Below are 27,351 nucleotides of genomic sequence, written 5' to 3' on the forward strand. Positions count from 1 at the left end.
CACCATTCAATATAATCATGGTTGATCATGCAACTTCAGTACCCCTTTTCTGCTTTCTCTCCATACCCCTTGATCCCTTTAGCCATAAGGGCCACATCTAAGTCCTTCTTGAATATATTTAACAAACTGGCCTCAACAACTTTCTGCGGTAGAGAATTCCACAGGTTAACAACTCTCTGAGTGAAGAAGTTTCTCCGCAACTCGCTCCTAAGTGGCTTACCCCTTATCCTTAGACTGTGACCCCTGGTTCTGGACTTCCCCAGTATCGGGAATATTCTTCCTGCATATAACCTGTCCAATCCCGTCAGAATTTTATATGTTTCTAAGAGATCCCCTCTCATTCTTCTAAACTCCAGTGAATACGGCCCAGTTGATCCAGTCTCTCCTCATAGGTCAGTCCTGCCATCCCGGGAATCAGTCTGGTGAACCTTCGCTGCACTTCCTCAATAGCAAGAACGTCCTTCCTCAGATTAGGAGACCAAAACGGAATACAATATTCCAGGTGAGGCCTCACCAAGGCCCTGTACAACTGCAGTAAGACCTCCCTGCTCCTATACTCAAATCCCCTTGCTATGAAGGCCAACATGCCATTTGCCTTCTTCACTGCCTGTTGTACCTGCATGTTAACTTTCAATGACTGATGAACCATGACACCCAGGACTCGTTGCACCTCCCCTTTTCCTAATCTGACGTCATTCAGATAATATTCTACCTTCCAGTTTTTGCCACCAAAGTGGATAACCTCACATTTATCCACATCATACTGCGTCTGCCATGCATTTGCCCACTCACCTAACCTGTCCAAGTCACCCTGCTGCCTCTTAGCTTCCTCCTCACAGCTCACACGGCCATCCAGCTTAGTGTCATCTGCAAACTTGGAGATATTAAACTCAATTCCTTCATCTAAATCATTGATGTATATTGTGAATAGCTGAGGTCCCAGCACTGAGCCCTGCAGCACCCCACTAGAAACAGTGGCTGTAAAGTGTTTTAGGACATTGAGGTTGTGAAAGGTGCTTTATAAATGCAAGTTCTTGCTTTACATCCTTAACTTTCCAATAATTATCCATGAGTAACATAGATAATGCAGACACTACCCTGGACTACACATCTCCCAAATCCATTTTCAACCTGAACAGTGACCCATAAAAATGTTATATTTTGCACAATATTTTCCTGTCGGATAACCTTAGGAAATACTGTTTGGCAGGGGGTGGGGAATGTTAAACCTGCCATCACTTACCAGGATCAGACTCGCACCTGATGACCCTGCCGTCAGCTGCTATACAAATGGAATTCTTCGCCTTCTTATTACCCGATCGCCGATGCTTCCTGTCGTGCAGCTGTGAGCGGAGCATCTCCATTTCAGATTGTAGCTCATCATTCCGGTCACGCAACTCCTGTGAAAATTAACACAGAAATCTTAAATAACAAAAAAAAAAGGCTGGTGTCATGTCCCAGCCAGAATGGAGCTGATTGGTTTAATTGCTCAATCACGCCTGCTGTAGATGACTGGGATTGAGTTTGCGTGCATAATTTGTATTCTGTAACTTTGCTCCACTCTGCATTTTGCTGGAGAAGTAATTTTGCTGTACACGGGAGACTCCGTTTGATGTTTTTTGGTCACGAGTTCGGAAACTCTCAAGTCCCGCACCCGCCTCCAACTCATTAGCTGAGACAGTGGTGTCAATATCAGCAGTCTATTTGCAACACCAGATTTCTGATTGGTCGCCTTGGAGGTCATGAAATACCCGACAGTTTGTCTGGAATGTTTAATTTGATCCTGCCTGCTGTAGACAACCCTGCAATGTGTAAGTTGATCCAGTCTTGCCAGACCGCAGAAAGTGGAAGTATAGTTAGCTTTGTGAAGATCCTCTTTTAATAGTATTCTGCAATTGTAATTATAGTTGTCTTTGACTGGTAAAATAAAAGACTCTAATTACTGGGTTAGTTAATTCTTTGGAGTTGGATGTTTTTTTTTCCTGCCAGTAGGGATGGTAGGGACAAAAATTATTTAATTTGGTGTGGGGGGGGGATGGGGGTGCATGTGTTAGGGGGCGGGTGGCACGTGGGGGATGGGGGTGCGCGCATGTCCGGGGGGGAGGGGAGTTGTGCGCGTGTCTGGGGGGGGGGGGGGTGGAGGGAGGGGAGGGCGGGGGGGGGGGGGGGGGGTGTGTGCATGTCTGGGCGGGTGGAGAGGAGGGGAGGAGAGTTGCGCGCGTGTCGGGGGGAGTGGTGCGCACGTGTCTGGGGGAGTTGCACGAGCGCGGTGAGCGCGCGTGGGGTGCGCGCACGTGTGGGGGCTCCGCGTGTGTAAACCAACCTTCTGACACACCAGCAAGTTCACACTGGGGAAGAGGCCATTCGACTTAGTCATATGTGAAAAGGGATTCACTAAATCATCCAGTTACAAGAACGTGATCCAAGTCTAAGAGAAGTGGAAGAATGTGATGCGTCTTCCCATCTGGATTGCCTTTTTGCTCTCATCCTGTCCCTTTAGTCTCGGTCAGGTTCTTCCCCCATCAACACTGTTCTCTCCGTGCTCTAACCATGCCCCCCCACCCCACCATCCTTGCCCACCTCAGAGCTCCACTCACCCCACCCCTCCAAACTCTACTCACCCCATTCCCCACCTCAGAGCTCCACTCACCCCATCCTGCCCACCTCTGAGCTCCCCTCCCACGCCTCAGAGTTCCACACCCTCCCCTCCACCACGAGCGCTCCACTTACCCCACCCCTCCAAACTTCACTCACCCCACCCCTCCAAACTCCACTCACCCCACACCTCACTTCAGAGCTCCACTCACCCGACGCCCCACCTCAGAGCTCCACTCACCCGACGCCCCACCTCGGAGCTCCACTCACCCCACACCCCACCTCGGAGCTCCACTCACCCCACGCTCCACGCCCCACCTCGGACCTCCACTCACCCCATGTCCCACCTTGGAGCTCCACTCGCCCCACGCTGCACCTCGGAGCTCCACTCACCCCACGCTCCACCTCGGAGCTCCACTCACCCCACGCCCCACTTCGGAGCTCCACTCACCCCACGCCCCACCTCGGAGCTCCACTCACCCCACGCCCCACCTCGGAGCTCCACTCACCCCACGCCCCACCTCGGAGCTCCACTCACCCCACGCCCCACCTCGGAGCTCCACTCACCCCACGCCCCACCTCGGAGCTCCACTATCCCTACGCCCCACCTCGGAGCTCCAACCCCTTCCACCATCCCCTGACCTTCTCACAGGATGCCGGGGAAAACTCCCCTACTTTTCTTAGAAATAATATCATGGGATCTTTTACGTTCACATGAGGGCAGATGAGGCCTCAATTTAATATCTCATCTGAAAGTCGGCCCCTCCCTCAGCGCGGCACTGGAGTGTCAGCCTGGATTATGGGCTCAAGAAAAGGGGTGGTGCAGCGAGACCTGGGTGTCATGGTACATCAATCATTGAAAGTTGCCATGCAGGTACAGCAGGCAGTGAAGGCGGCAAATGGCATGTTGGCCTTCATAGCGAGAGGATTTGAGTATAGGAGCAGGGAGGTCTTACTGCAGTTGTACAGGGCCTTGGTGAGGCCACACCTTGAATAGTGTGTACAGTTTTGGTCTCCTTGAGGGAGTGCAGCAAAGGTTCACCAGACTGATCCCCAGAATGGCAGGACTAACATATGAAGAAAGACTGGATCGACTAGGCTTGTATTCACTGGAATTTAGAAGAATGAGAGGGGATCTCATAGAAACATAAAATTCTGACGGGATTGGACAGGTTAGATGCAGGAAGAATGTTTCCGATGTTGGGGAAGTCCAGAACCAGGGGTCACAGTCTAAGGATAAGGGGTAAGCCATATAAGACCGAGATGAGGAGAAACTTCTTCATTCAGAGAATTATGAACCTGTGGAATTCTCTACCACAGAAAGTTGTTAAGGCCAGTTCGTTAGATATATTCAAAAGGGAGTTAGATGTGGTCCTTACGGTTAAAGGGATCAAGGGGTATGGAGAGAAAGCAGGAATGAAGTCGCATGATCAGCCATGATCATATTGAATGGTGGTGCAGGCTCGAAGGGCCGAATGGCCTGCTCCTGCACCTATTTTCTATGTTTCTAAGTCTGCCTTTGAACCTACAACCTTCTGAGTGAGAGGCAAGAGTGCTACCCACTGAGCCACAGCTTATGCAAGCACTAATTCTTTTTATATGTGATCCATGAGGTTTGGCTGTAGGACATCACTGCCACTATGTTCAATATTCTAGCAATATTTTACAAATTTGGAAGGCATATCATTAGAACGAACCAACTTCCTAGTTTAGTTTGGTAGTGCTTTGGGAATGAGAGTCTTCAGTTCGACTTGCAGCAGCTTTCATGAGTGAATCTGATGTGGGACAGAGGGATATAAATTAGACTTGTATGACAGCAGAAGACGGGCGATGGCGAATAGGCAGCCTGCCTTACACCATGCCATTCGACTACAACAGGAAAGAAAATCGGACAGAGTACAAAACATGACTGCTGATTTGCTGTCGCCTGTTTTGCGCCAATCCATGTAGCTGGCTGGAATCTGGTGCCACTTCCACCATTGAATGAATCACATCGCACAGAGGGAGGCCATTCAGCCCATCATGCCCCTGGGCTATCCATTTAGTCTCTCTTCCCCCACCCCACACCCCCCCCCCCCCCACCGCCTGCGCTTTCCCCATTGCCCTGCAACTTTTTCCCCGTTCAAGTCTATATCCAATTAATTTTTGACGGTTACTATTGAATCTGCCTCCACCACCCTTTCAGGCCGTGCATACCAGATTACAACAACTCGCTGCATAAAAAGTTCTACTCATCTCCCCTCCGGTTCTTTTGCCAATTATCTTAACTTTGTCCTCAGGTTACCAACCCTCCTACCAGTGGGAACAGTTCCTCCCGATTAACTCTATCAAAACTTTTCAGATTTTTGAACACCTATATTAAATCTCCCCTGGAGCTTCTCTGCTCTCAGGAGAACAACCCCAGCTTCTCCAGTCCCTGCACATAACTGAAGTCCCACATCCCTGGTACCATTCTAGTAAATGTCCCCTACCCTCTCCAAGGCCTCACCAGCGTTACGTTATTTCTGGGTGTGCGGACAGCTCAATAGAGCTTCAGATCACAGGCATTGTCCATCCCACTGGGATCGCCCACCGTGATGGTGATCCGTTGATATTAAAAAAATGGAGTCAAGAAACCTGTTGGACGGTTTTTGTGTATTTGCATCTCAGTTTGATCGGAAAATTGTGATGGATCATACAGGTTTCTAATCTTCTCTTTGGCGCAGCCTGTACTGCAAAGGGAAGAGTAGCATTGACCCAAAGTAGCAGCCTAGACTCGTTCTAGGGTGACTTTAATATGCACATAGATTGGGTTAACCAAACTGGAAGCAATACGGTGGAGGAGGATTTCCTGGAGTGCATAAGGGATGGTTTTTTAGACCAATATGTCGAGGAACTAACTAGGGGGGGAGGCCATCTTAGACTGGGTGTTGTGTAATGAGAGAGGATTAATTAGCAATCTCGTGCGAGGCCCCTTGGGGAAGAGTGACCATAATATGGTGGAATTCTGCATTAGGATGGAGAATGAAACAGTTAATTCAGAGACCATGGTCCAGAACTTAAAGAAGGGTAACTTTGAAGGTATGAGGCGTGAATTGGCTAGGATAGATTGGCGAATGATACTGAAGGGGTTGACTGTGGATGGGCAATGGCAGACATTTAGAGACCGCATGGATGAACTATAACAATTGTACATTCCTGTCTGGCGTAAAAATAAAAAAGGGAAGGTGGCTCAACCGTGGCTATCAAGGGAAATCAGGGATAGCATTAAAGCCAAGGAAGTGGCATACAAATTGGCCAGAAATAGCAGCGAACCCGGGGACTGTGAGAAATTTAGAACTCAGCAGAGGAGGACAAAGGGTTTGATTAGGGCAGGGAAAATGGAGTACGAGAAGAAGCTTGCAGGGAACATTAAGACGGATTGCAAAAGTTTCTATAGATATGTAAAGAGAAAAAGGTTAGTAAAGACAAACGTAGGTCCCCTGCAGTCACAATCAGGGGAAGTCATAACGGGGAACAAAGAAATGGCGGACCGATTGAACAAGTACTTTGGTTCGATATTCACTGAGGAGGACACAAACAACCTTCCAGATATAAAAGGGGTCGGAGGGTCTAGTAAGGAGGAGGAACTGAGGGAAATCCTTATTAGTCGGGAAACTGTGTTAGGGAAATTGATGGGATTGAAGGCCGATAAATCCCCAGGGCCTGATGGACTGCATCCCAGAGTACTTAAGGAGGTGGCCTTGGAAATAGTGGATGCATTGACAGTCATTTTCCAACATTCCATTGACTCTGGATCAGTTCCTATGGAGTGGAGGGTAGCCAATGTAACCTCACTTTTTAAAAAAGGAGGGAGAGAGAAAACAGGGAATTATAGACCGGTCAGCCTGACATCGGTAGTGGGTAAAATGATGGAATCAATTATTAAGGATGTCATAGCAGTGCATTTGGAAAGAGGTAATATGATAGGTCCAAGTCAGCATGGATTTGTGAAAGGGAAATCATGCTTGACAAATCTTCTGGAATTTTTTGAGGATGTTTCCAGTAGAGTGGACAAGGGAGAACCAGTTGATGTGGTATATTTGGACTTTCAGAAGGCTTTCGACAAGGTCCCACACAAGAGATTAATGTGCAAAGTTAAAGCACATGGGATTGGGGGTAGTGTGCTGACATGGATTGAGAACTGGTTGTCAGACAGGAAGCAAAGAGTAGGAGTAAATGGGGATTTTTCAGAATAGCAGGCAGTGACTAGTGGGGTACCGCAAGGTTCTGTGCTGGGGCCCCAGCTGTTTACACTGTACATTAGTTATTTAGACGAGGGGATTAAATGTAGTATCTCCAAATTTGCGGATGACACTAAGTTGGGTGGCAGTGTGAGCTGCGAGGAGGATGCTATGAGGCTGCAGAGCGACTTGGATAGGTTAGGTGAGTGGGCAAATGCATGGCAGATGAAGTATAATGTGGATAAATGTGAGGTTATCCACTTTGGTGGTAAAAACAGAGAGACAGACTATTATCTGAATGGTGACAGATTAGGAAAAGGGGAGGTGCAAAGAGACCTGGGTGTCATGGTACATCAGTCATTGAAGGTTGGCATGCAGGTACAGCAGGCGGTTAAGAAAGCAAATGGCATGTTGGCCTTCATAGCGAGGGGATTTGAGTACAGGTGCAGGGAGGTGTTGCTACAGTTGTACAGGGCCTTGGTGAGGCCACACCTGGAGTATTGTGTACAGTTTTGGTCTCCTAACTTGAGGAAGGACATTCTTGCTATTGAGAGAGTGCAGCGAAAGTTCACCAGACTGATTCCCGGGATGGCAGGACTGACATATCAAGAAAGACTGGATCAACTGGGCTTGTATTCACTGGAGTTCAGAAGAATGAGAGGGGACCTCATAGAAACGTTTAAAATTCTGACGGGGTTAGACAGGTTAGATGCAGGAAGAATGTTCCCAATGTTGGGGAAGTCCAGAACCAGGGGACACAGTTCAAGGATAAGGGGGAAGCCATTTAGGACCGAGATGAAGAGGAATTTCTTCACCCAGAGAGTGGTGAACCTGTGGAACTCTCTACCACAGAAAGTTGTTGAGGCCAATTCACTGAATATATTCAAAAAGGAGTTAGATGAAGTCCTTACTACTAGGGGAATCAAGGGGTATGGTGAGAAAGCAGGAATGGGGTACTGAAGTTGCATGTTCAGCCATGAACTCATTGAATGGCGGTGCAGGCTAGAAGGGCCGAATGGCCTACTCCTGCACCTATTTTCTATGTTTCTATGTTTCTATGTTCATGCTCTCTTCACCTCACTTGGCTGCTATCAGTGCCAGGAGCTGATACAACGTTCCGTGAACTGTTCCTCAAAATGCGTAGCCCAAGTTGTAACATATACTACGGCTCGAGGACTTGAATTGTTTCAAGAGACAGAGTTAAGTCAACTGTTATAATCCAACTGAAATCTGTTCATTTTAATCTGGCTATCTTGATAAACTGGTTTCGGAATTTGCAGCCCCAAGTGTTATGGTCTGTCAGTGTGGTATTTGCCATCAGTATGAGTAATCGGTTGGGTATGGCAGGTCCCATACTATCTCACTTCAAAGCAGAATAGAAAAAAAAAAAGAAAGACTTGGATTTATATAGCGCCTTTCACAACCACCGGACATTTCAAAGCGCTTTACAGCCAATGAAGTACTTTTGGAGTGTAGTCACTGTTGTAATGTTGGAAACGCAGCAGCCAATTTGCACACAGCAAGCTCCCACAAACAGCAATGTGATAATGATCAGATTTTTTTATTATTTTGATTGAGGGATGACTATTGGCCAGGACACCGGGGATAATTCCCCTGCTCCTTCTCCGAAATAGTGCCATGGGATCTTTTACATCCACCTGGGAGAGCAGACGGGGCCTCAGTTTAACGTCTCATCCAAAAGACGGCACCTCCGACAATGTAGCTCTCCCTCAGTACTGCACTGGAGTATCAGCCTAGATTTTTTTATGCTCAAAGGGTTGATTATTTCCCTTGTGGTCTTCTCTTCTGAAATACTTTGAATATAACAGCAACAACTTGCACTTATAAAGCATCTTTAAAGCAAGGCAACAATCCAAAGTGCTTCAAAGAGGCAATAATTAACAGCTGTCGGAGACTGGCTGGATTGATGATTGAAGCCAAGATCAAAGGGGCAGGTTTTGAGGAGATTAGGGAGGCGGACAGAATGTAGTGTAGATGGGAACAGGAAGTTGCAAAGGGACACAGACAGATTCATAAATTGGGAAAACTATGGCAGATGGGAGTTCAATGTGGGCATGTGTGAAGTCAACCAATTTGGACCCAAGAAAAATAGATCGGAATATTTCCTAAATGGTGAGAAACTAGGCACTGTCGGAGAGTAATAACATTTGGAAGTCCAAGATCACAAATCATTTAAAGCTCGTACAAAAAAATAATCAAAAAGGCTAATGGAATGTTGGTCTTTTTCTCAAGGGACCATGGAATACAAAGGGGAGGAAGTCATGCTTCCCCTGGTTAGAGACTTGCTCAGACCCAATCTGGAGAACTGCACTTTGCACGTCAGGAAACACTTTTTCCACACAAAGGGTAGTCGAAATCTCGAACTCTCTCATCCAAAAGGCTGTGAATGCTGGGGGTCATTTAGAGCATCCTAGACATTCGAGATGGATAGATTTTTGTTGGGTAAGGGTATCAACAGATAAGGAGCTAAGGCAGGTAACTGGAGTTAAGATACAAAACAGACATGATGCAACTGAATGACAGAGCAGGCTCGAGGGGCTGAATGGCCTACTCCTGTTACTATATTCCTTAGATGCTTGAAGGAGGAAAGAGATAGTGTCAGCTGTGGCTCAGTGGGTAGCACACTCGTTTCTGAGTCAGAAGGTTGTGGGTTCCAGCCCCACTCCAGGGACTTGAGCACATAAATCTAGGCTGACACTCCAGCACAGTGCTGAGTGCTGCACTGCCGGAGGTGCTGTCTTTTGGATGAGGCGTTAAACCGAGGCACGGTCTGCTCTCTCAGGTGGACGTAAAAGATCCCATGGCACTATTTCGAAGAGCAGGGGAGTTATCCCTGGTATCCTGGCCACTATTTATCCCTCAATCAACACAACAAAAAAAATAGATTATCTGGTCACCACCACATTGCTATTTATGGGAGCTTGCTTTGCGCAAATTAGCTGCCGCGTTTCCCACATTACAACAGTGACTACACTTCAAAAGTACTTAATTGGCTGTAAAGCGCTTTGAGACGTCCGGTGGTTGTGAAAGGCGCTATAGAAATATAAGTCTTTCTTTTTTAAGGTAAGAAGTTTCGGATGCATCTCAGAGTATGGGGCAGAGACAGCCAGGTGCTCTGTGACTCCAGGTGGAAGCAGTTATAGAAACATAGAAACATAGAAAATAGGTGCAGGAGTAGGCCATTCGGCCCTTCTAGCCTGCACCGCCATTCAATGAGTTCATGGCTGAACATGCAACTTCAGTACCCCCTTCCTGCTTTCTCACCATACCCCTTGATTCCCCTAGTAGTAAGGACTTCATCTAACTCCTTTTTGAATATATTCAGTGAACTGGCCTCAACAACTTTCTGTGGTAGAGAATTCCACAGGTTCACCACTCTCTGGGTGAAGAAATTCCTCCTTATCTCGGTCCTAAATGGCTTACCCCTTATCCTTAGACTGTGTCCCCTGGTTCTGGACTTCCCTAACATTGGGAACATTCTTCCTGCATCTAATCTGTCTAACCCCATCAGAATTTTAAACGTTTCTATGAGGTCCCCTCTCATTCTTCTGAACTCCAGTGAATACAAGCCCAGTTGATCCAGTCTTTCTTGATATGTCAGTCCCGCCATCCCGGGAATCAGTCTGGTGAACCTTCGCTGCACTCCCTCAATAGCAAGAATGTCCTTCCTCAGGTTAGACCAAAACTGTACACAATACTCCAGGTGTGGCCTCACCAAGGCCCTGTACAACTGCAGCAACACCTCCCTGCCCCTGTACTCAAATCCCCTCGCTATGAAGGCCAACATGCCATTTGCTTTCTTAACCGCCTGCTGTACCTGCATGCCAACCTTCAATGACTGATGTACCATGACACCCAGGTCTCTGCACCTCCCCTTTTCCTAATCTGTCACCATTCAGATAATAGTCTGTTTCTCTGTTTTTACCACCAAAGTGGATAACCTCACATTTATCCACATTATACTTCATCTGCCATGCATTTGCCCACTCACCTAACCTATCCAAGTCACTCTGCAGCCTCATAGCATCCTCCTCGCAGCTCACACTGCCACCCAACTTAGTGTCATCCGCAAATTTGGAGATACTACATTTAATCCCCTCGTCTAAATCATTAATGTACAGTGTAAACAGCTGGGGCCCCAGCACAGAACCTTGCGGTACTCCACTAGTCACTGCCTGCCATTCTGAAAAGTACCCATTTACTCCTACTCTTTGCTTCCTGTCTGACAACCAGTTCTCAATCCATGTCAGCACACTACCCCCAATCCCATGTGCTTTAACTTTGCACATTAATATGCAAAGGACACCAAAATTGGAAGGTTAATGGGCATGCGCTGGATCAAAGGGCTGAAGGAAATCAGAGAGTTAGGATTGGGAGAGCCCAGAGATGAGTGTTGAGAGATTGGGAGCCAATGAAAGTTAGTGAGCAGAGGGATGATGGGGGAGCAAGATTAGTGGAAGAAAGTGGAGAAGGTTTGAATGAGTTGCAATTTGTGAAAGGAAGAACTCAAAGGATTGGCAAGTAGAGCATTGGAGTAAATACAACAACAACAACTCTAATTTATATAGCGCCTTCAACATAGTAAAACATCAGTCAGACAAAAATTGACACCAAGCCAAAGAAGGAAACATATGGGCAGGTGAAAGTAGTAGATTTTAAGGAGCATCTTAAAGGAGGAGAGAGAGGTGGAGATGTTTAAGAAGAAAATTCCAGCGCTTGGAGCCTCGATATATGAAGGCACAGCTGCCAAGGGTGGGGCGAAGGAAGTGGAAGATGCACAGGCCAGAGCTGGAGGAACAGAGAGTTCTCAAAGGATTGTAGGGCAGGAGGTTACAGGGAGGGGGCGCGGCCATGGAAAGATTTGAACATGAGGATAAGAATTATTAAATCAAGCTGTTCCTGGACCGGGAGCTAATATCGGTCAGTGCGCATGGGGCTGATGGGTGAATATGACTTGGTTCGGATACGGGCACAAGTTTATGGAGGGTGGAAGATGAGAGGCTGTCCAGGAGAGTGTTGGAATAGTCGATGACTATGGATGATGTCACCAAGGGGAAGTGTGTGCAAGAAGGGGGATGAAGGGTGGAGCCCTGGGCACAGCTGAAGTTACTGTGCAGGGGTTTGGAAGGGAAGGTTTTTGCAGGAAATGTGCTGGCTACACTGGGACAGGTAGGAGTATGACCAAGATAAGGCAGGGCCATGGAGGTGGGCCACAGAAGAGAGATGATGGAAGAGCATGGAGCCGTCAACTGTGTCAAACATTGCAGAAAGGTGAAGGAAGAGAATGAGGGACCGCAAACCGTAATCGTTGTGTGTGATTTTTAACCTTTGCAGCTCTGATGGTGAAAAGCAGATTGAAGGGATTCAAAGAGCGAGTGATTACATAGAATTTTACAGCATAGGAACAGGTCATTCTTCACAACAGGTCTATGCTGCTGTTTATGTTCCTCCCACCTTATTTCACTCACCCCATCAACATATCCTTCTATTCCTTTCTCCCTCATGTACCTATCCAGCTTCCCCTTAAATGCATCAATGTATTCACCTCAGCCACTCCCTGGGGTAGCGAGTTCAATATTCACGCCACTCTCTGGGTAAAGAAGTTTCTCCCGAATTTCCTTTTGGATTTATTAGTGACGATGATATATTTAGGACTGCTAGTTTTGAACCCAAGTGGAAACATCCTCTCTACATCGACCCCAATCATAAGACCTCTATCAGGTCACCTCTCAGCCTTCTCTTTTCTAGAAAAAGAGCCCAGCCTCTTCAGTCTTTCCTGATAGTCCTGCCCTCTCCGTTCTGGTATCAACCTTGTAAATCTTTTTTGCACTTTCCCCAGTGTTTCTATATCCTTTTTGTAATGTGGAGACCAGAACTGTGCACAGTACTGTAACTGGATGGCAACTACGCATTGCAGTACTTTAGAGAGGGGGAAGGTTGGGGGTAGGAGAGTAGTTAAGAGAGGACAAAGGCATAACGGTTTTTCTTAATTTTTAAGATGAGACCCGTCTTAAAGAGAGGGAGGCATGGATGGTGTCAGTGTACTGGAGCAAGGAGAGCTAATTGTATCAGAAGGGGTTGAGGCCACGGGAAAGGTCTGATGGACAGCTGGGGGTAGAGGAGGAGAGGCTGAGTGATTGTACACTGCAGCAAGGTAATGGGAGTGGGGGAAGAGAAGATTGGTCTAAGTAATGGCTGCATCAGTAGTTTCAAGAACATGTTAATAGTTATTTCTCTCGCTGGATAAATTCAGATTAGTGCTATAAAATGTTCTGAGCTTCCACATACAGGGCCCAAGTTTCCACACGCGCCTAGAACGGCGCAGTCCCGACCTGGGCGCCCGTTTTTCGCGCCACAAAGTGCGCCTAAAAAAATCCTCGGTATTCTCCATCTACCTGCAGATCCTCTGGCCCTCGGCGCAGCCAGCACGAGCTGTGGGGGGGCGGAGCCAGGTCCCTGCGCTGAAAACAGTGCCGGGACCTCTGCACATGCACGCTACAGTGGGCAAGCAAGTGCAGTAGCTCCAGGCGCCGAACTGTGTGGGAGGGGCCCGAAGCACACAGCCCCTAGCCCTGGCCGAATGGCCTCACTGGGGCTGCGTGAATGAGGCTCCTCCCACGGCCAGCTCCTGCTCTCCCCCCGACCAGACCCGACACCCGCTCCCCCCGCCGACCAGACCCTACCCGACCCGACACCCGCTCCCCGCACCCCCCTGCCTCCGGACCAGACCCGACACTCGCTCCCCCCCCCCCGCCTCCGGACCCGACCCGACACCCGCTCCCCGCACCCCCCTGCCTCCGGACCAGACCCGACACCCGCTCCCCCCCCCCCCGCCTCCGGACCAGACCCGACACTCGCTCCCCCCCCCTGCCTCCGGACCAGACCCGACACCCGCTCCCCCCCCCCGCCTCCGGACCAGACCCGACACTCGCTCCCCCCCCCCGCCTCCGGACCAGACCCGACACCCGCTCCCCCCCCCCCCGCCTCCGGACCAGACCCGACACCCGCTCCCCTCCCCCCCCCGCCTCCGGACCAGACCCGACACCCGCTCCCCCCCCCCCCGCCTCCGGACCAGACCCGACACCCGCTCCCCCCCCCCCCGCCTCCGGACCAGACCCGACACCCGCTCCCCTCCCCACTGCCTCCGGACCAGACCCGACACTCGCTCCCCTCCCCCCCCTGCCTCCGGACCAGACCCGACACCCGCTCCCCCCCCCCCCGCCTCCGGACCAGACCCGACACCCGCTCCCCCCCCCCGCCTCCGGACCAGACCCGACACCCGCTCCCCCCCCCCCCCGCCTCCGGACCAGACCCGACACCCGCTCCCCCCCCCCCCCCGCCTCCGGACCAGACCCGACACTCGCTCCCCTCCCCCCCCTGCCTCCGGACCAGACCCGACACCCGCTCCCCCCCCCCCCGCCTCCGGACCAGACCCGACACCCGCTCCCCGACCCCCCCCGCCTCCGGACCAGACCCGACACTCGCTCCCCTCCCCCCCCTGCCTCCGGACCAGACCCGACACCCGCTCCCCCCCCCCCCGCCTCCGGACCAGACCCGACACCCGCTCCCCTCCCCACTGCCTCCGGACCAGACCCGACACCCGCTCCCCCCCCCCCCGCCTCCGGACCAGACCCGACACCCGCTCCCCCCCCCCCTGCCTCCGGACCAGACCCGACACTCGCTCCCCTCCCCACTGCCTCCGGACCAGACCCGACACCCGCTCCCCTCCCCCCCCCGCCTCCGGACCAGACCCGACACCCGCTCCCCCCCCCCCCGCCTCCGGACCAGACCCGACACCCGCTCCCCGACCCCCCCCGCCTCCGGACCAGACCCGACACCCGCTCCCCCCCCCCGCCTCCGGACCAGACCCGACACCCGCTCCCCGACCCCCCCCGCCTCCGGACCAGACCCGACACCCGCTCCCCCCCCCCGCCTCCGGACCAGACCCGACACCCGCTCCCCCCCCCCGCCTCCGGACCAGACCCGACACCCGCTCCCCGACCCCCCCCGCCTCCGGACCAGACCCGACACCCGCTCCCCCCCCCCCCGCCTCCGGACCAGACCCGACACCCGCTCCCCCCCCCCCCGCCTCCGGACCAGACCCGACACTCGCTCCCCCCCTCCCCCGCCTCCGGACCAGACCCGACACCCGCTCCCCGACCCCCCCCGCCTCCGGACCAGACCCGACACCCGCTCCCCTCCCCACTGCCTCCGGACCAGACCCGACACCCGCTCCCCCCCCCCCCGCCTCCGGACCAGACCCGACACCCGCTCCCCTCCCCACTGCCTCCGGACCAGACCCGACACCCGCTCCCCCCCCCCCTGCCTCCGGACCAGACCCGACACCCGCTCCCCCCCCCCCTGCCTCCGGACCAGACCCGACACCCGCTCCCCCCCCCCCTGCCTCCGGACCAGACCCGACACTCGCTCCCCCCCCCCCTGCCTCCGGACCAGACCCGACACCCGCTCCCCCCCCCCGCCTCCGGACCAGACCCGACACCCGCTCCCCGACCCCCCCCTGCCTCCGGACCAGACCCGACACCCGCTCCCCTCCCCACTGCCTCCGGACCAGACCCGACACCCGCTCCCCCCCCCCCCGCCTCCGGACCAGACCCGACACCCGCTCCCCGACCCCCCCCGCCTCCGGACCAGACCCGACACCTGCTCCCCCCCCCCGCCTCCGGACCAGACCCGACACCCGCTCCCCCCCCCCCGCCTCCGGACCAGACCCGACACCCGCTCCCCGACCCCCCCCGCCTCCGGACCAGACCCGACACCCGCTCCCCCCCCCCGCCTCCGGACCAGACCCGACACCCGCTCCCCGCCCCCCCCCGCCTCCGGACCAGACCCGACACCCGCTCCCCCCCCCCGCCTCCGGACCAGACCCGACACCCGCTCCCCTCCCCACTGCCTCCGGACCAGACCCGACACTCGCTCCCCCCCCCCCTGCCTCCGGACCAGACCCGACACTCGCTCCCCCCCCCCCTGCCTCCGGACCAGACCCGACACCCGCTCCCCCCCCCCGCCTCCGGACCAGACCCGACACCCGCTCCCCGACCCCCCCCGCCTCCGGACCAGACCCGACACCCGCTCCCCGACCCCCCCCGCCTCCGGACCAGACCCGACACCCGCTCCCCTCCCCACTGCCTCCGGACCAGACCCGACACCCGCTCCCCCCCCCCCCGCCTCCGGACCAGACCCGACACCCGCTCCCCGACCCCCCCCGCCTCCGGACCAGACCCGACACCCGCTCCCCTCCCCCCCCTGCCTCCGGACCAGACCCGACACCCGCTCCCCTCCCCCCCCCGCCTCCGGACCAGACCCGACACCCGCTCCCCTCCCCCCCCTGCCTCCGGACCAGACCCGACACCCGCTCCCCCCCCCCCCGCCTCCGGACCAGACCCGACACCCGCTCCCCTCCCCACTGCCTCCGGACCAGACCCGACACCCGCTCCCCTCCCCCCCCCGCCTCCGGACCAGACCCGACACCCGCTCCCCCCCCCCCCGCCTCCGGACCAGACCCGACACCCGCTCCCCGACCCCCCCCTGCCTCCGGACCAGACCCGACACCCGCTCCCCTCCCCCCCTGCCTCCGGACCAAACCCGACACCCGCTCCCCCTCCCCGCCTCCGGACCAAACCCGACACCCGCTCCCCGACCCCCCCGCCTCCGGACCAGACCCGACACCCGCTCCCCTCCCCCCCCCGCCTCCGGACCAGACCCGACACCCGCTCCCCTCCCCCCCCCGCCTCCGGACCAGACCCGACACCCGCTCCCCCCCCCCCCGCCTCCGGACCAGACCCGACACCCGCTCCCCGACCCCCCCCGCCTCCGGACCAGACCCGACACCCGCTCCCCTCCCCACTGCCTCCGGACCAGACCCGACACCCGCTCCCCCCCCCCCGCCTCCGGACCAGACCCGACACCCGCTCCCCTCCCCCCCCCGCCTCCGGACCAGACCCGACACCCGCTCCCCCCCCCCCTGCCTCCGGACCAGACCCGACACCCGCTCCCCTCCCCCCCCCGCCTCCGGACCAGACCCGACACCCGCTCCCCCCCCCCGCCTCCGGACCAGACCCGACACCCGCTCCCCTCCCCCCCCCCGCCTCCGGACCAGACCCGACACCCGCTCCCCCCCCCCGCCTCCGGACCAGACCCGACACCCGCTCCCCCTCCCCACTGCCTCCGGACCAGACCCGACACCCGCTCCCCCCCCCCCCCCCGCCTCCGGACCAGACCCGACACCCGCTCCCCCCCCCCCCGCCTCCGGACCAGACCCGACACCCGCTCCCCCCCCCCCGCCTCCGGACCAGACCCGACACCCGCTCCCCCTCCCCCGCCTCCGGACCAGACCCGACACCCGCTCCCCGCCCCCCCCCCGCCTCCGGACCAGACCCGACACCCGCTCCCCGCCCCCCTGCCTCCGGACCAGACCCGACACTCGCTCCCCGCCCCCCCTGCCTCCGGACCAGACCCGACACCCGCTCCCCCCCCCCCGCCTCCGGACCAGACCCGACACCCGCCTCCCCCCCCCCCGCCTCCGGACCAGACCCGACACCCGCTCCCCCCCCCCCCGCCTCCGGACCAGACCCGACACCCGCTCCCCCCCCCCCTGCCTCCGGACCAGACCCGACACCCGCTCCCCCTCCCCACTGCCTCCGGACCAGACCCGACACCCGCGCCCCCCCACCCCCCCGACCCGACCCGCGCTCCTGTTCCCGCTCCGACCAACCCCCCCCCCCGACCCGACTCCCGCTCCCGGACTGGATCCGACTTGACCCCCCCCTCTCTCTCTCTCTCTCTCTCTCTCTCCCCCCCACTCTCTCTCGCTCTCCCCCCCACTCTCTCTCGCTCTCCCCCCCCACTCTCTCTCGCTCTCCCCCCCCACTCTCTCTCGCTCTCCCCCCCCACTCTCTCTCGCTCTCCCCCCCCACTCTCTCTCGCTCTCCCCCCCCCACTCTCTCTCGCTCTCCCCCCCCCACTCTCTCTCGCTCTCCCCCCCCCCACTCTCTCTCGCTCTCCCCCCCCCCACTCTCTCTCGCTCTCCCCCCCCCACTCTCTCTCGCTCTCCCCCCCCACTCTCTCTCGCTCTCCCCCCCCACTCTCTCTCGCTCTCCCCCCCCACTCTCTCTCGCTCTCCCCCCCACTCTCTCTCGCTCTCCCCCCCACTCTCTCTCGCTCTCCCCCCCCACTCTCTCTCTCGCTCGCTCCTCCCCCCCCCACTCTCTCTCTCTCTCGCTCTCCCCCCCCCACTCTCTCTCTCTCTCTCGCTCTCCACCCCCCACTCTCTCTCTCTCTCCCCCCCCCCCACTCTCTCTCGCTCTCCCCCCCCACTCTCTCTCGTCCCTCCCCCCCCTCTCTCTCTCTCTCTCTCTCGCTCTCTCCCCCCCCCCCCCTCTCTCTCTCTCTCCCCCCTCTCCCCCGACCCGAACCAAACCGAACCTAACCTCCCCGACCCAACGCCACCTACCTGTAAATCTGGTGCTGGGGACGGGCCCTGCCCGAAGTCTCGGGCCGGCCCGTTCAGCCTTCGGTCCCGAAAGGCCTGCCTGAAGCACTTTCACACAGGTAGGAAGATGGTTTATTTAATCTTTTCTTTGCTTATAAATGTTTATTCAGGTTGGATTTATTTGTATAATATTTGTATAAGTATAAATAAGAATTTATTATAGAATTTAATGACTTCCCTTCCCCCCCCCCCTCCACACCTCGTTCTGGACGCCTAATTTGTAACCTGCGCCTGATTTTTTAATGTGTAGAACAGGTTTTTTCAGTTCTACAAAAATCTTCACTTGCTCCATTCTACTTTAGTTTGGAGTACGTTTTCACTGTGGAAACTTTCAAATCAGGCGTCAGTGGCCGGACACGCCCCCTTTTGAAGAAAAAATTTGTTCCAAAGTGGAACTGTTCTACCTGACTAGAACTGCAGAAAAAAAAATGTGGAGAATTGCGATTTCTAAGATAGTCCGTTCTCCACCAGTTGCTCCTAAAAATCAGGCGCAAATCATGTGGAAACTTGGGCCCATAGTATGCAAATACAATGAGGATAAAAAAGAAGGCACAAGAAATGTGGACAAGTACATCCCTCAACAGTTAACTGGACAGACTCAAGGTCCATCAGTCCCAATTCTGACTCATCAAACATTAAAATCTGAGACAGTTTCAAGTGGTATTCAAACAAAACCAGTGAGGATTCTTAGATTAGTCCCCTGCAGATCTAAAGCTAACACTAGTATTAATAGAGCTGCAAGACACTTGATATTGTATCTTCTCTCTCTGTCCTCTTCCTGACAACTGAAAGATACTACGATCAACTGACACATCCCTTGTTGTTAAAGTGCATGTTGGCAGGAATGGCAAAGTTGGCTCCTTTGATGCATGAAATTAGTGTGTGTTAAAGATTACCATCAAGGAGGGATATACTTGCATTGGAGACAGTTCAGAGAAGGTTCACGAGGTTGATTCCTGAGATGAAGGGGTTGACTTATGAAGAAAGGTTGAGCAGGTTGGGCCTATACTCATTGGAGTTTAGAAGAATGAAAGGCGATCTTATTGAAAAGTATAAGATTCTGAGGGGGCTTGACAGGGTAGATGCAGAAAGGATGTTTCCCCTCGTGGGGAAATCTAGAACTAGGGGGCATAGTTTCAGAATAAGGGGTTGCCCATTTAAAACAGAGATGAGGAGGAATTTCTTCTCTCAGAGGGTCGTGAATCTTTGGAATTCTCTGCCCCAGAGCTGTGGAGGCTGGGTCATTGAATATATTTAAGGTGGAGATAGACAGATATTTGAGCAATAAGGGAGTCAAGGGTTATGGGGAGCGGGCAGGGAAGTGGAGTTGAGTCCATGATCAGATCAGCCATGATCTTATTGAGTGGCAGAGCAGGAACGAGGGGCCGAATGGCTGACTCCTGCTCCTATTTCTTATGTTCTTATCATGAAATTTAAAAAGGGATGAAGACCAACTGAAGCATATTGTTGATGCGTGAAGTTGCAAAGGAAGGTGGTTTGAGGGTTTACCCCGTGTTCAGCTTCAAGGCAAGAGTGAGATGGAGTGAAGATGCTCACCTCAAATTGGCACGGGTTTAACAAGCTCCTCTCTCACCTAATGTTGGCGAGAGGTGCCGGAAATGGCAAATAAAATAAGTTCAAGAGTATACTTTGAAAGTTAAAATAGATTTGTACTTCTAAAAAAAAAACGCAGAAAAAAACCTGAATCACTTCAGAAAATACATTGATTTGATGAATGCTCACCTTGACCCTCTAGTAATTCCAAAAGGAAGGCATTAGAATAAAGAGAGACAGTGGACAAAGTAAGTACAGGTTTTGCCTATTTTTATAAAGACATTACTTTTGTTGTGAAGTTAGTACAAGGTACAAATTAATCCTTTCCCTATCCAGACAGGAAGCAAGAGAGATTTAAGAATGAATATCAACAAGAGGGAACTTTTTTCCACCAACAGTGTCTGCGCTTAACCTGCCCGCTCACTTGACTGCAGGATCTACCCACTGTGTTCCCAGAGCTTTAAGCAGAATTATTAACAGTTACAAATACAAATAAAAACAAGAAAAAAAAATCCGGCATAGGTTGAATGGCTTTTTAAAAATAAAATGTGTAGACAAAGCAAATACGAGGAATAGCCACTTTCTCGACAGGCCTCATCACGATCAAAATTGTCAACATTGTGAACCAGAACACCCCCCCTTTGTGAAACTTCACTTTCCCCAAATAAGAGGTCACCACAGCCTCTGACAGACTTGAGCGCTTCAAATTCCAATACAACACACCAGCAGCAGTGAGTACCGGCATTCATTTTCTAACACGGTTGGCCAGTGCCCTTATTGCAGATTGGAAAACAGAGGTTAACACAACAGGTTCATCAAAGAAAGAAAAAAACAGGCAAAATTGGACAGCTGGACATCCGCAATTACACGTTGAAATTTCAAATGACTATTGTATTTGAATTAATATCTTTCAAATGTACAACTCCAAGTGCCCCAGAAATGAGCAAGAGTTGGTTTTGAGTTATGCGATTTTTACCCATCCGAAGACATTACATAGAATTTCACAGCACAGAAGCAGGCCTCTCGGCCCAACAGGCCTGTGCTCCACACGAGCCTCCTCCCACCTTACTTCATCTTCATCTAACCCTATCACCGTATCCTTCTAGTCCTTTTTCCCTCATGTACTTACCTAGCACTAAACCACAGCGAAACGCTTATGGATTTCTGTGTCACTAACACTGAGACCATCCATTCAGCTGCTCCCCGCCTTGCTCCGGGCCAAGCTTCTCCTATGGTTTCCCCTGTCCCAGCTCTGAACTCGCACCTTTCTCTCGCTTCTCTCCTATCTGTAGCCCCTCATGCCCTCTCCGAGCTCATCTTGTCCACGAGAAGCACCTCCTGCTCCCTCGACCCCATTCCCATCAAACTGCTGACCACCCAACTTCCCTTCCTGACCCCCAAGTTATCTAAATACTGCTAACATTTCCCACTCCTCAGGTACTGTTCCCCATCCCCTTCAAATCTGCCATCATCACCCCCCTCCTCAAAAAACACACCGTGACCATTCTGTCCTTGCAAATTACTGCCCCATTCCCAAACTCCCTTTCCTCTCCAAAATCCTTGAACATCTTGTCGCCTCCTAAATCCGCGCCCATCTTTTCCGCAACTCCCATGTTTGAATCCCTCCAATCAGGTTTCCGCCCCTGATCAAAGTCACAAAAGACACCCTATGTGACTGTAACCGTCGTAAGCTCCTCATACTTCACGACTTGTCTGCGGCCTTTGACACAGTTGAGCACATCATCCACCTCCAACGCCTCTCCTCCATCATCCAGTTCGGTGGCACTGCACTTGCCTGGTTCCATCCTTATCTATCAGGTCATAGCCAGAGAATCACCTGCAACGGCTTCCCTTCCCGCTCCGTTACCTCTGGTGTCCCCCAAGGATCTATCCTTGGCCCCCTCCTATTTCTCATCTACATGTTGCCCCTTGGTGACGTCATCCGGAAACACAGCATCAGTTTCCACATATACGCTGATGACACCTAGGAGCTCTACCTCATCACCTCCTCGCTCGATCCCTTCACTATCTCTGATCTCACTTTGCTTCTCCGACAAATAAGTATTGGATGAGCAGAAATGTCCTCCAACTAAATATTGGGAAGACCAAAGCCATCATCTTCAGTTCCTGCCACAAACTCCGTTCCTGAGCCACTGACTCCATCCTATGGAATTCTCTACCACAGAAAGTTGTTGAGTCCAGTTTGTTGGATATATTCAAAAGGGAGTTAGATGTGGTCCTTACGGCTAAAGGGATCAGGGGGTATGGAGAGAAGGCAGGAATGGGGTACTGAAGTTGCCTGATCAGCCGTGATCATATTGAATGGTGTTGCAGACTCGAAGGGCCGAATGGCCTACTCCTGCACCTATTTTCTATGTTTCTATCCCTCTCCCTTGGACACTGTGAGACTGAACCAGACCTTTCGCAACCTTGGCATCCTATTTGACCAGAGATAAGCTTCCGACCACATAACCGCTCCATCAACAAGACGACCTATTTCCACCTCCGTAACATTGCCTGTCTCCGCACTTGCCTCAGTTCATCTACTGCTGAAACCCTCATCCATGTTTTTGTTACCTCTTGACTCGACTATTCCAATGCTCTCCTGGCCAGCCTCCCATCTTCCACCTCCCATAAACTGGAGCACATCTAAAACTCTGCCGTCTGTATCCTAACTCGCACCGTCCCGTTTACCCATCACCCCTGTGCTCGCTGACCTACATTGGCTCCTGATTCGGCAACGCCACGATTTTAAAATGTTGATCCTTGTTTTCAAATCCCTTCATTGCCTGCCCCCCCCCCCCCTCTCCCCCATCTCTGTAACCTCCTCCAGCCCCACAACCCTCTGAGATCTCTGCATCCCTCCAATTCTGGCCTCTTGAGCATCCCTGATTTTAATCGCTTCACCACTGCTGGCCGTGCCTCCAACTGCCTTGGCCCGGAATTTCCTCCCTAAGCCTCTCCACCTCTCTCCCCTCCTTTAAGATGTCCTTAAGACCTACCTATTTGACCAAGCCTTTGGTCATCTGCCCTAATATCTCCTTATGTGGCTCAGTGTCAAATTTGGTTTGATTACGCTCCGGTGAAGCATCGTGGAATATTTTACTATGTTAAAGGTGCTATATAAATGCAAGTTGTTGTTGTTCTCCTTAAATGCTAGTCGCCTCAACCACTACATGCTGTTGTAACCCTCATCCATGCCTCTGGTCCACCTTCTCACCACTTATCTCCTGTCTTCAGATACTTATTGTTATAAAATTACACTGTGGTCCACCAAATGTCCTTTGGTGTTTAATATGATTAAAGGAATTGATTCGGTAGATAGAGAGAAACTGGGAGAGTCCAGAACTTGGGTTTTTATCTGTTTTTTGCCTCTCCCAGGAGATGACATGGCTCCGGTTGGGATGGAGTGTAGAATGTTTCAGTATAAGGGGTGTCGCAGTTGTGGTGAGGCGGATTGGTTGGGCTGGGTGCTCTTTACCTTTCCGCCATTGTTCATAGGTTTATATGTAACCTTTAGGGCTACTGACCGAGGGCCATGCGACTCTTTGTTGGCCAGCGCAGACACAATAGGCCGAAATGGCCTCCTTTTGCGCTGTAAATTTCTATGTTTCTAAGGGGGCATAACCTTGTTCAGGAGTGATATCAGGAAGCACTTCTTCACACAAAGGATAGTGGAAATCTGGAACTCTCTTCCCCAAAAAGCTGTTGACACTGGGGGGTCAATGGAAATATTTCAAAACGAAGATTGATAGATTGTTAGGCAAGAGTATTAAAGAATATGGACCCAATGAGGTTAAGATACACATCAGCCATGATCTAATTGAATGGCAGCACAGACTGTAGGGCTTGTTCCCCTTCTGTACCTAGGTACACAATCCAACCCATTATATTTAATTAAAAAAGACAGAATTACGGGAATTAAAATAGGCAGAATTGAGGTTTTTTTTTTAAAAACAAAAAAATTTAGTCCAAAGGAGTTTGTAAGCAAGTTTCAAAATTGAAGTGTTAGAAATAATAAGAAATGTGTGAACAGATTAAAACATACCAGATATCACCCCCACTTCCAGTTCTCTCCCCTGGGGTACAGCTCAACAGATAACCTTCACCACTGTGCCTGATCCAGTCCGCACCCGATTTTCCGGTGTCATCACTGGGTAGCGACCCGGAGCAGGAATCAGTCCCGTTCCCTCCTCCTTAACCCAATCAGCGTGCCCAAACTTCTAACGTTAATGTATTTAAAAAGCTTTTTTTTGACCAATACCAACCCTGCACTGCTGCTCATACGCCGTTATAATCTCAGTGAACCGCTGCTCCTGGCCAAAGATCTCCATACTCGGATGATCCAGTGCTCCAAACTGAACATGTGCAGGAAGAAGGAAAAAGAGAGAGAAGCACAAATTAGACAAAAAAATGGCGCATCTATTTAAGAGAGTTTTGCATACCTGAAGCTGAGACCTTAACCAGTCGACCTGGGCAGGACCGGAACCAATGTCCTAGGGGGAGTGTTTGCTAGTGCTGTTGGTATGTTGACTGGTTGACTGGTGGGGTAGCATTGCTGGTTAAAAAGGAGATTAATGCAATAGTTAGGAAAGACATTAGCTTGGATGATGTGGAATCTATATGGGTAGAGCTGCAGAACACCAAAGGGCAAAAAACGTTAGTGGGAGTTGTGTACAGACCTCCAAGCAGTAGTAGTGATGTTGGGGAGGGCATCAAACAGTAAATTAGGGGTGCATGCAATAAAGGTGCAGCAGTTATAATGGGTGACTTTAATATGCACATAGATTGGGCTAGCCAAACTGGAAGCAATACGGTGGAGGAGGATTTCCTGGAGTGCATAAGGGATGGTTTTCTAGACCAATATGTCGAGGAACCAACTAGGGGGGAGGCCATCTTAGACTGGGTGTTGTGTAATGAGAGAGGGTTAATTAGCAATCTCATTGTGCGAGGCCCCTTGGGGAAGAGTGACCATAATATGGTGGAATTCTGCATTAGGATGGAGAATGAAACAGTTAATTCAGAGACCATGGTCCAGAACTTAAAGAAGGGTAACTTTGAAGGTATGAGGCGTGAATTGGCTAGGATAGATTGGCGAATGATACTTAAGGGGTTGACTGTGGATGGGCAATGGCAGACATTTAGAGACCGCATGGATGAACTACAACAATTGTACATTCCTGTCTGGCGTAAAAATAAAAAAGGGAAGGTGGCTCAACCGTGGCTATCAAGGGAAATCAGGGCTAGTATTAAAGCCAAGGAAGTGGCATACAAATTGGCCAGAAATAGCAGCGAACCCGGGGTCTGGGAGAAATTTAGAACTCAGCAGAGGAGGACAAAGGGTTTGATTAGGGCAGGGAAAATGGAACACGAGAAGAAGCTTGCAGGGAACATTAAGGCGGATTGAAAAAGTTTCTATAGCTATATAAAGAGAAAAAGGTTAGTAAAGACAAACGTAGGTCCCCTGCAGTCAGAATCAGGGGAAGTCATAACGGGGAACAAAGAAATGGCAGACCAATTGAACAAGTACTTTGGTTCGGTATTCACTAAGGAGGACACAAACAACCTTCCGGATATAAAAGGGGTCAGAGGGTCTAGTAAGGAGGAGGAACTGAGGGAAATCTTTATTAGTCGGGAAATTGTGTTGGGGAAATTGATGGGATTGAAGGCCGATAAATCCCCAGGGCCTGATGGACTGCATCCCAGAGTACTTAAGGAGGTGGCCTTGGAAATAGCGGATGCATTGACAGTCATTTTCCAACATTCCATTGACTCTGGATCAGTTCCTATCGAGTGGAGGGTAGCCAATGTAACCCCACTTTTTAAAAAAGGAGGGAGAGAGAAAACAGGGAATTATAGACCGGTCAGCCTGACCTCAGTAGTGGGTAAAATGATGGAATAAATTATTAAGGATGTCATAGCAGCGCATTTGGAAAATGGTGACATGATAGGTCCAAGTCACCATGGATTTGTGAAATGGAAATCATGCTTGACAAATCTTCTGGAATTTTTTGAGGATGTTTCCAGTAAAGTGGACAAAAGAGAACCAGTTGATGTGGTATATTTGGACTTTCAGAAGGCTTTCGACAAGGTCCCACACAAGAGATTAATGTGCAAAGTTAAAACACATGGGATTGGGGGTAGTGTGCTGACGTGGATTGAGAACTGGTTGGCAGACAGGAAGCAAAGAGTAGGAGTAAATGGGTACTTTTCAGAATGGCAGGCAGTGACTAGTGGGGTACCGCAAGGTTCTGTGCTGGGGCCCCAGTTGTTTACATTGTACATTAATGATTTAGACGAGGGGATTAAATGTAGTATCTCCAAATTTGCGGATGACACTAAGTTGGGTGGCAGTGTGAGCTGCGAGGAGGATGCTATGAGGCTGCAAAGTGACTTGAATAGGTTAGGTGAGTGGGCAAATGCATGGCAGATGAAGTATAATGTGGATAAATGTGAGGTTATCCACTTTGGTGGTAAAAACAGAGAGACAGACTGTTATCTGAATGGTGACAGATTAGGAAAAGGGAGGTGCAACGAGACCTGGGTGTCATGGTACATCAGTCATTGAAGGTTGGCATGCAGGTACAGCAGGCGGTTAAGAAAGCAAATGGCATGTTGGCCTTCATAGCGAGGGGATTTGAGTACAGGGGCAGGGAGGTGTTGCTACAGTTGTACAGGGCCTTGGTGAGGCCACACCTGGAGTATTGTGTACAGTTTTGGTCTCCTAACTTGAGGAAGGACATTCTTGCTATTGAGGGAGTGCAGCGAAGATTCACCAGACTGATTCCCGGGATGGTGGGACTGACCTATCAAGAAAGACTGGATCAACTGGGCTTGTATTCACTGGAGTTCAGAAGAATGAGAGGGGACCTCATAGAAACGTTTAAAATTCTGACGGGTTTAGACAGGTTAGATGCAGGAAGAATGTTCCCAATGTTGGGGAAGTCCAGAACCAGGGGTCACAGTCTGAGGATAAGGGGTAAGCCATTTAGGACTGAGATGGGGAGAAACTTCTTCACCCAGAGAGTGGTGAACCTGTGGAATTCTCTACCACAGAAAGTTGTTGAGGCCAATTCACTAAATATATTCAAAAAGGAGTTAGATGAAGTCCTTACTACTCGGGGGATCAAGGGATATGGCGAGAAAGCAGGAAGGGGGTACTGAAGTTGCATGTTCAGCCATGAACTCATTGAATGGCGGCGCAGGCTAGAAGGGCTGAATGGCCTACTCCTGCACCTATTTTTCTATTTTTCTATGCCCTTTTCAGATACTCACTGACCTGCTGCACATTTCGAACCATCACACATCATCTTTTCATAATAATCACCATAATTCGGTTTCCCCACTTTATCTCATGCTCTTGAAGAGTGGGTTGGAAGCATTGTATGATGAGTGATACCTTCCATGTGGTGTGGGGGAGCGGGGGGCTGCTTAATGATTTTATTCCAGGATACAGAATGGAACAAATGT

General features: G+C 52.0%; 1 protein-coding gene across 8 annotated transcripts in view; it reads right to left on the reverse strand.

Annotated features, from left to right (window-relative positions):
- ninl (ninein-like) overlaps positions 1-27,351 on the reverse strand; it is a 148,453-nt gene that overhangs the window by 47,428 nt on the left and 73,674 nt on the right. For all 8 annotated transcript variants that reach the window (XM_070890052.1, XM_070890056.1, XM_070890054.1 and 5 more), the window contains 2 exons: positions 24,150-24,239; positions 1,244-1,400 (listed from right to left, as the gene is read on the reverse strand). In XM_070890052.1, coding sequence (XP_070746153.1) covers positions 1,244-1,400; positions 24,150-24,239 — 247 coding nt within the window. The remainder of the gene's footprint in view (positions 1-1,243; positions 1,401-24,149; positions 24,240-27,351) is intronic.

Source organism: Pristiophorus japonicus, chromosome 9 (assembly GCF_044704955.1).
Source record: "Pristiophorus japonicus isolate sPriJap1 chromosome 9, sPriJap1.hap1, whole genome shotgun sequence".
Taxonomy (NCBI): domain Eukaryota; kingdom Metazoa; phylum Chordata; class Chondrichthyes; family Pristiophoridae; genus Pristiophorus; species Pristiophorus japonicus.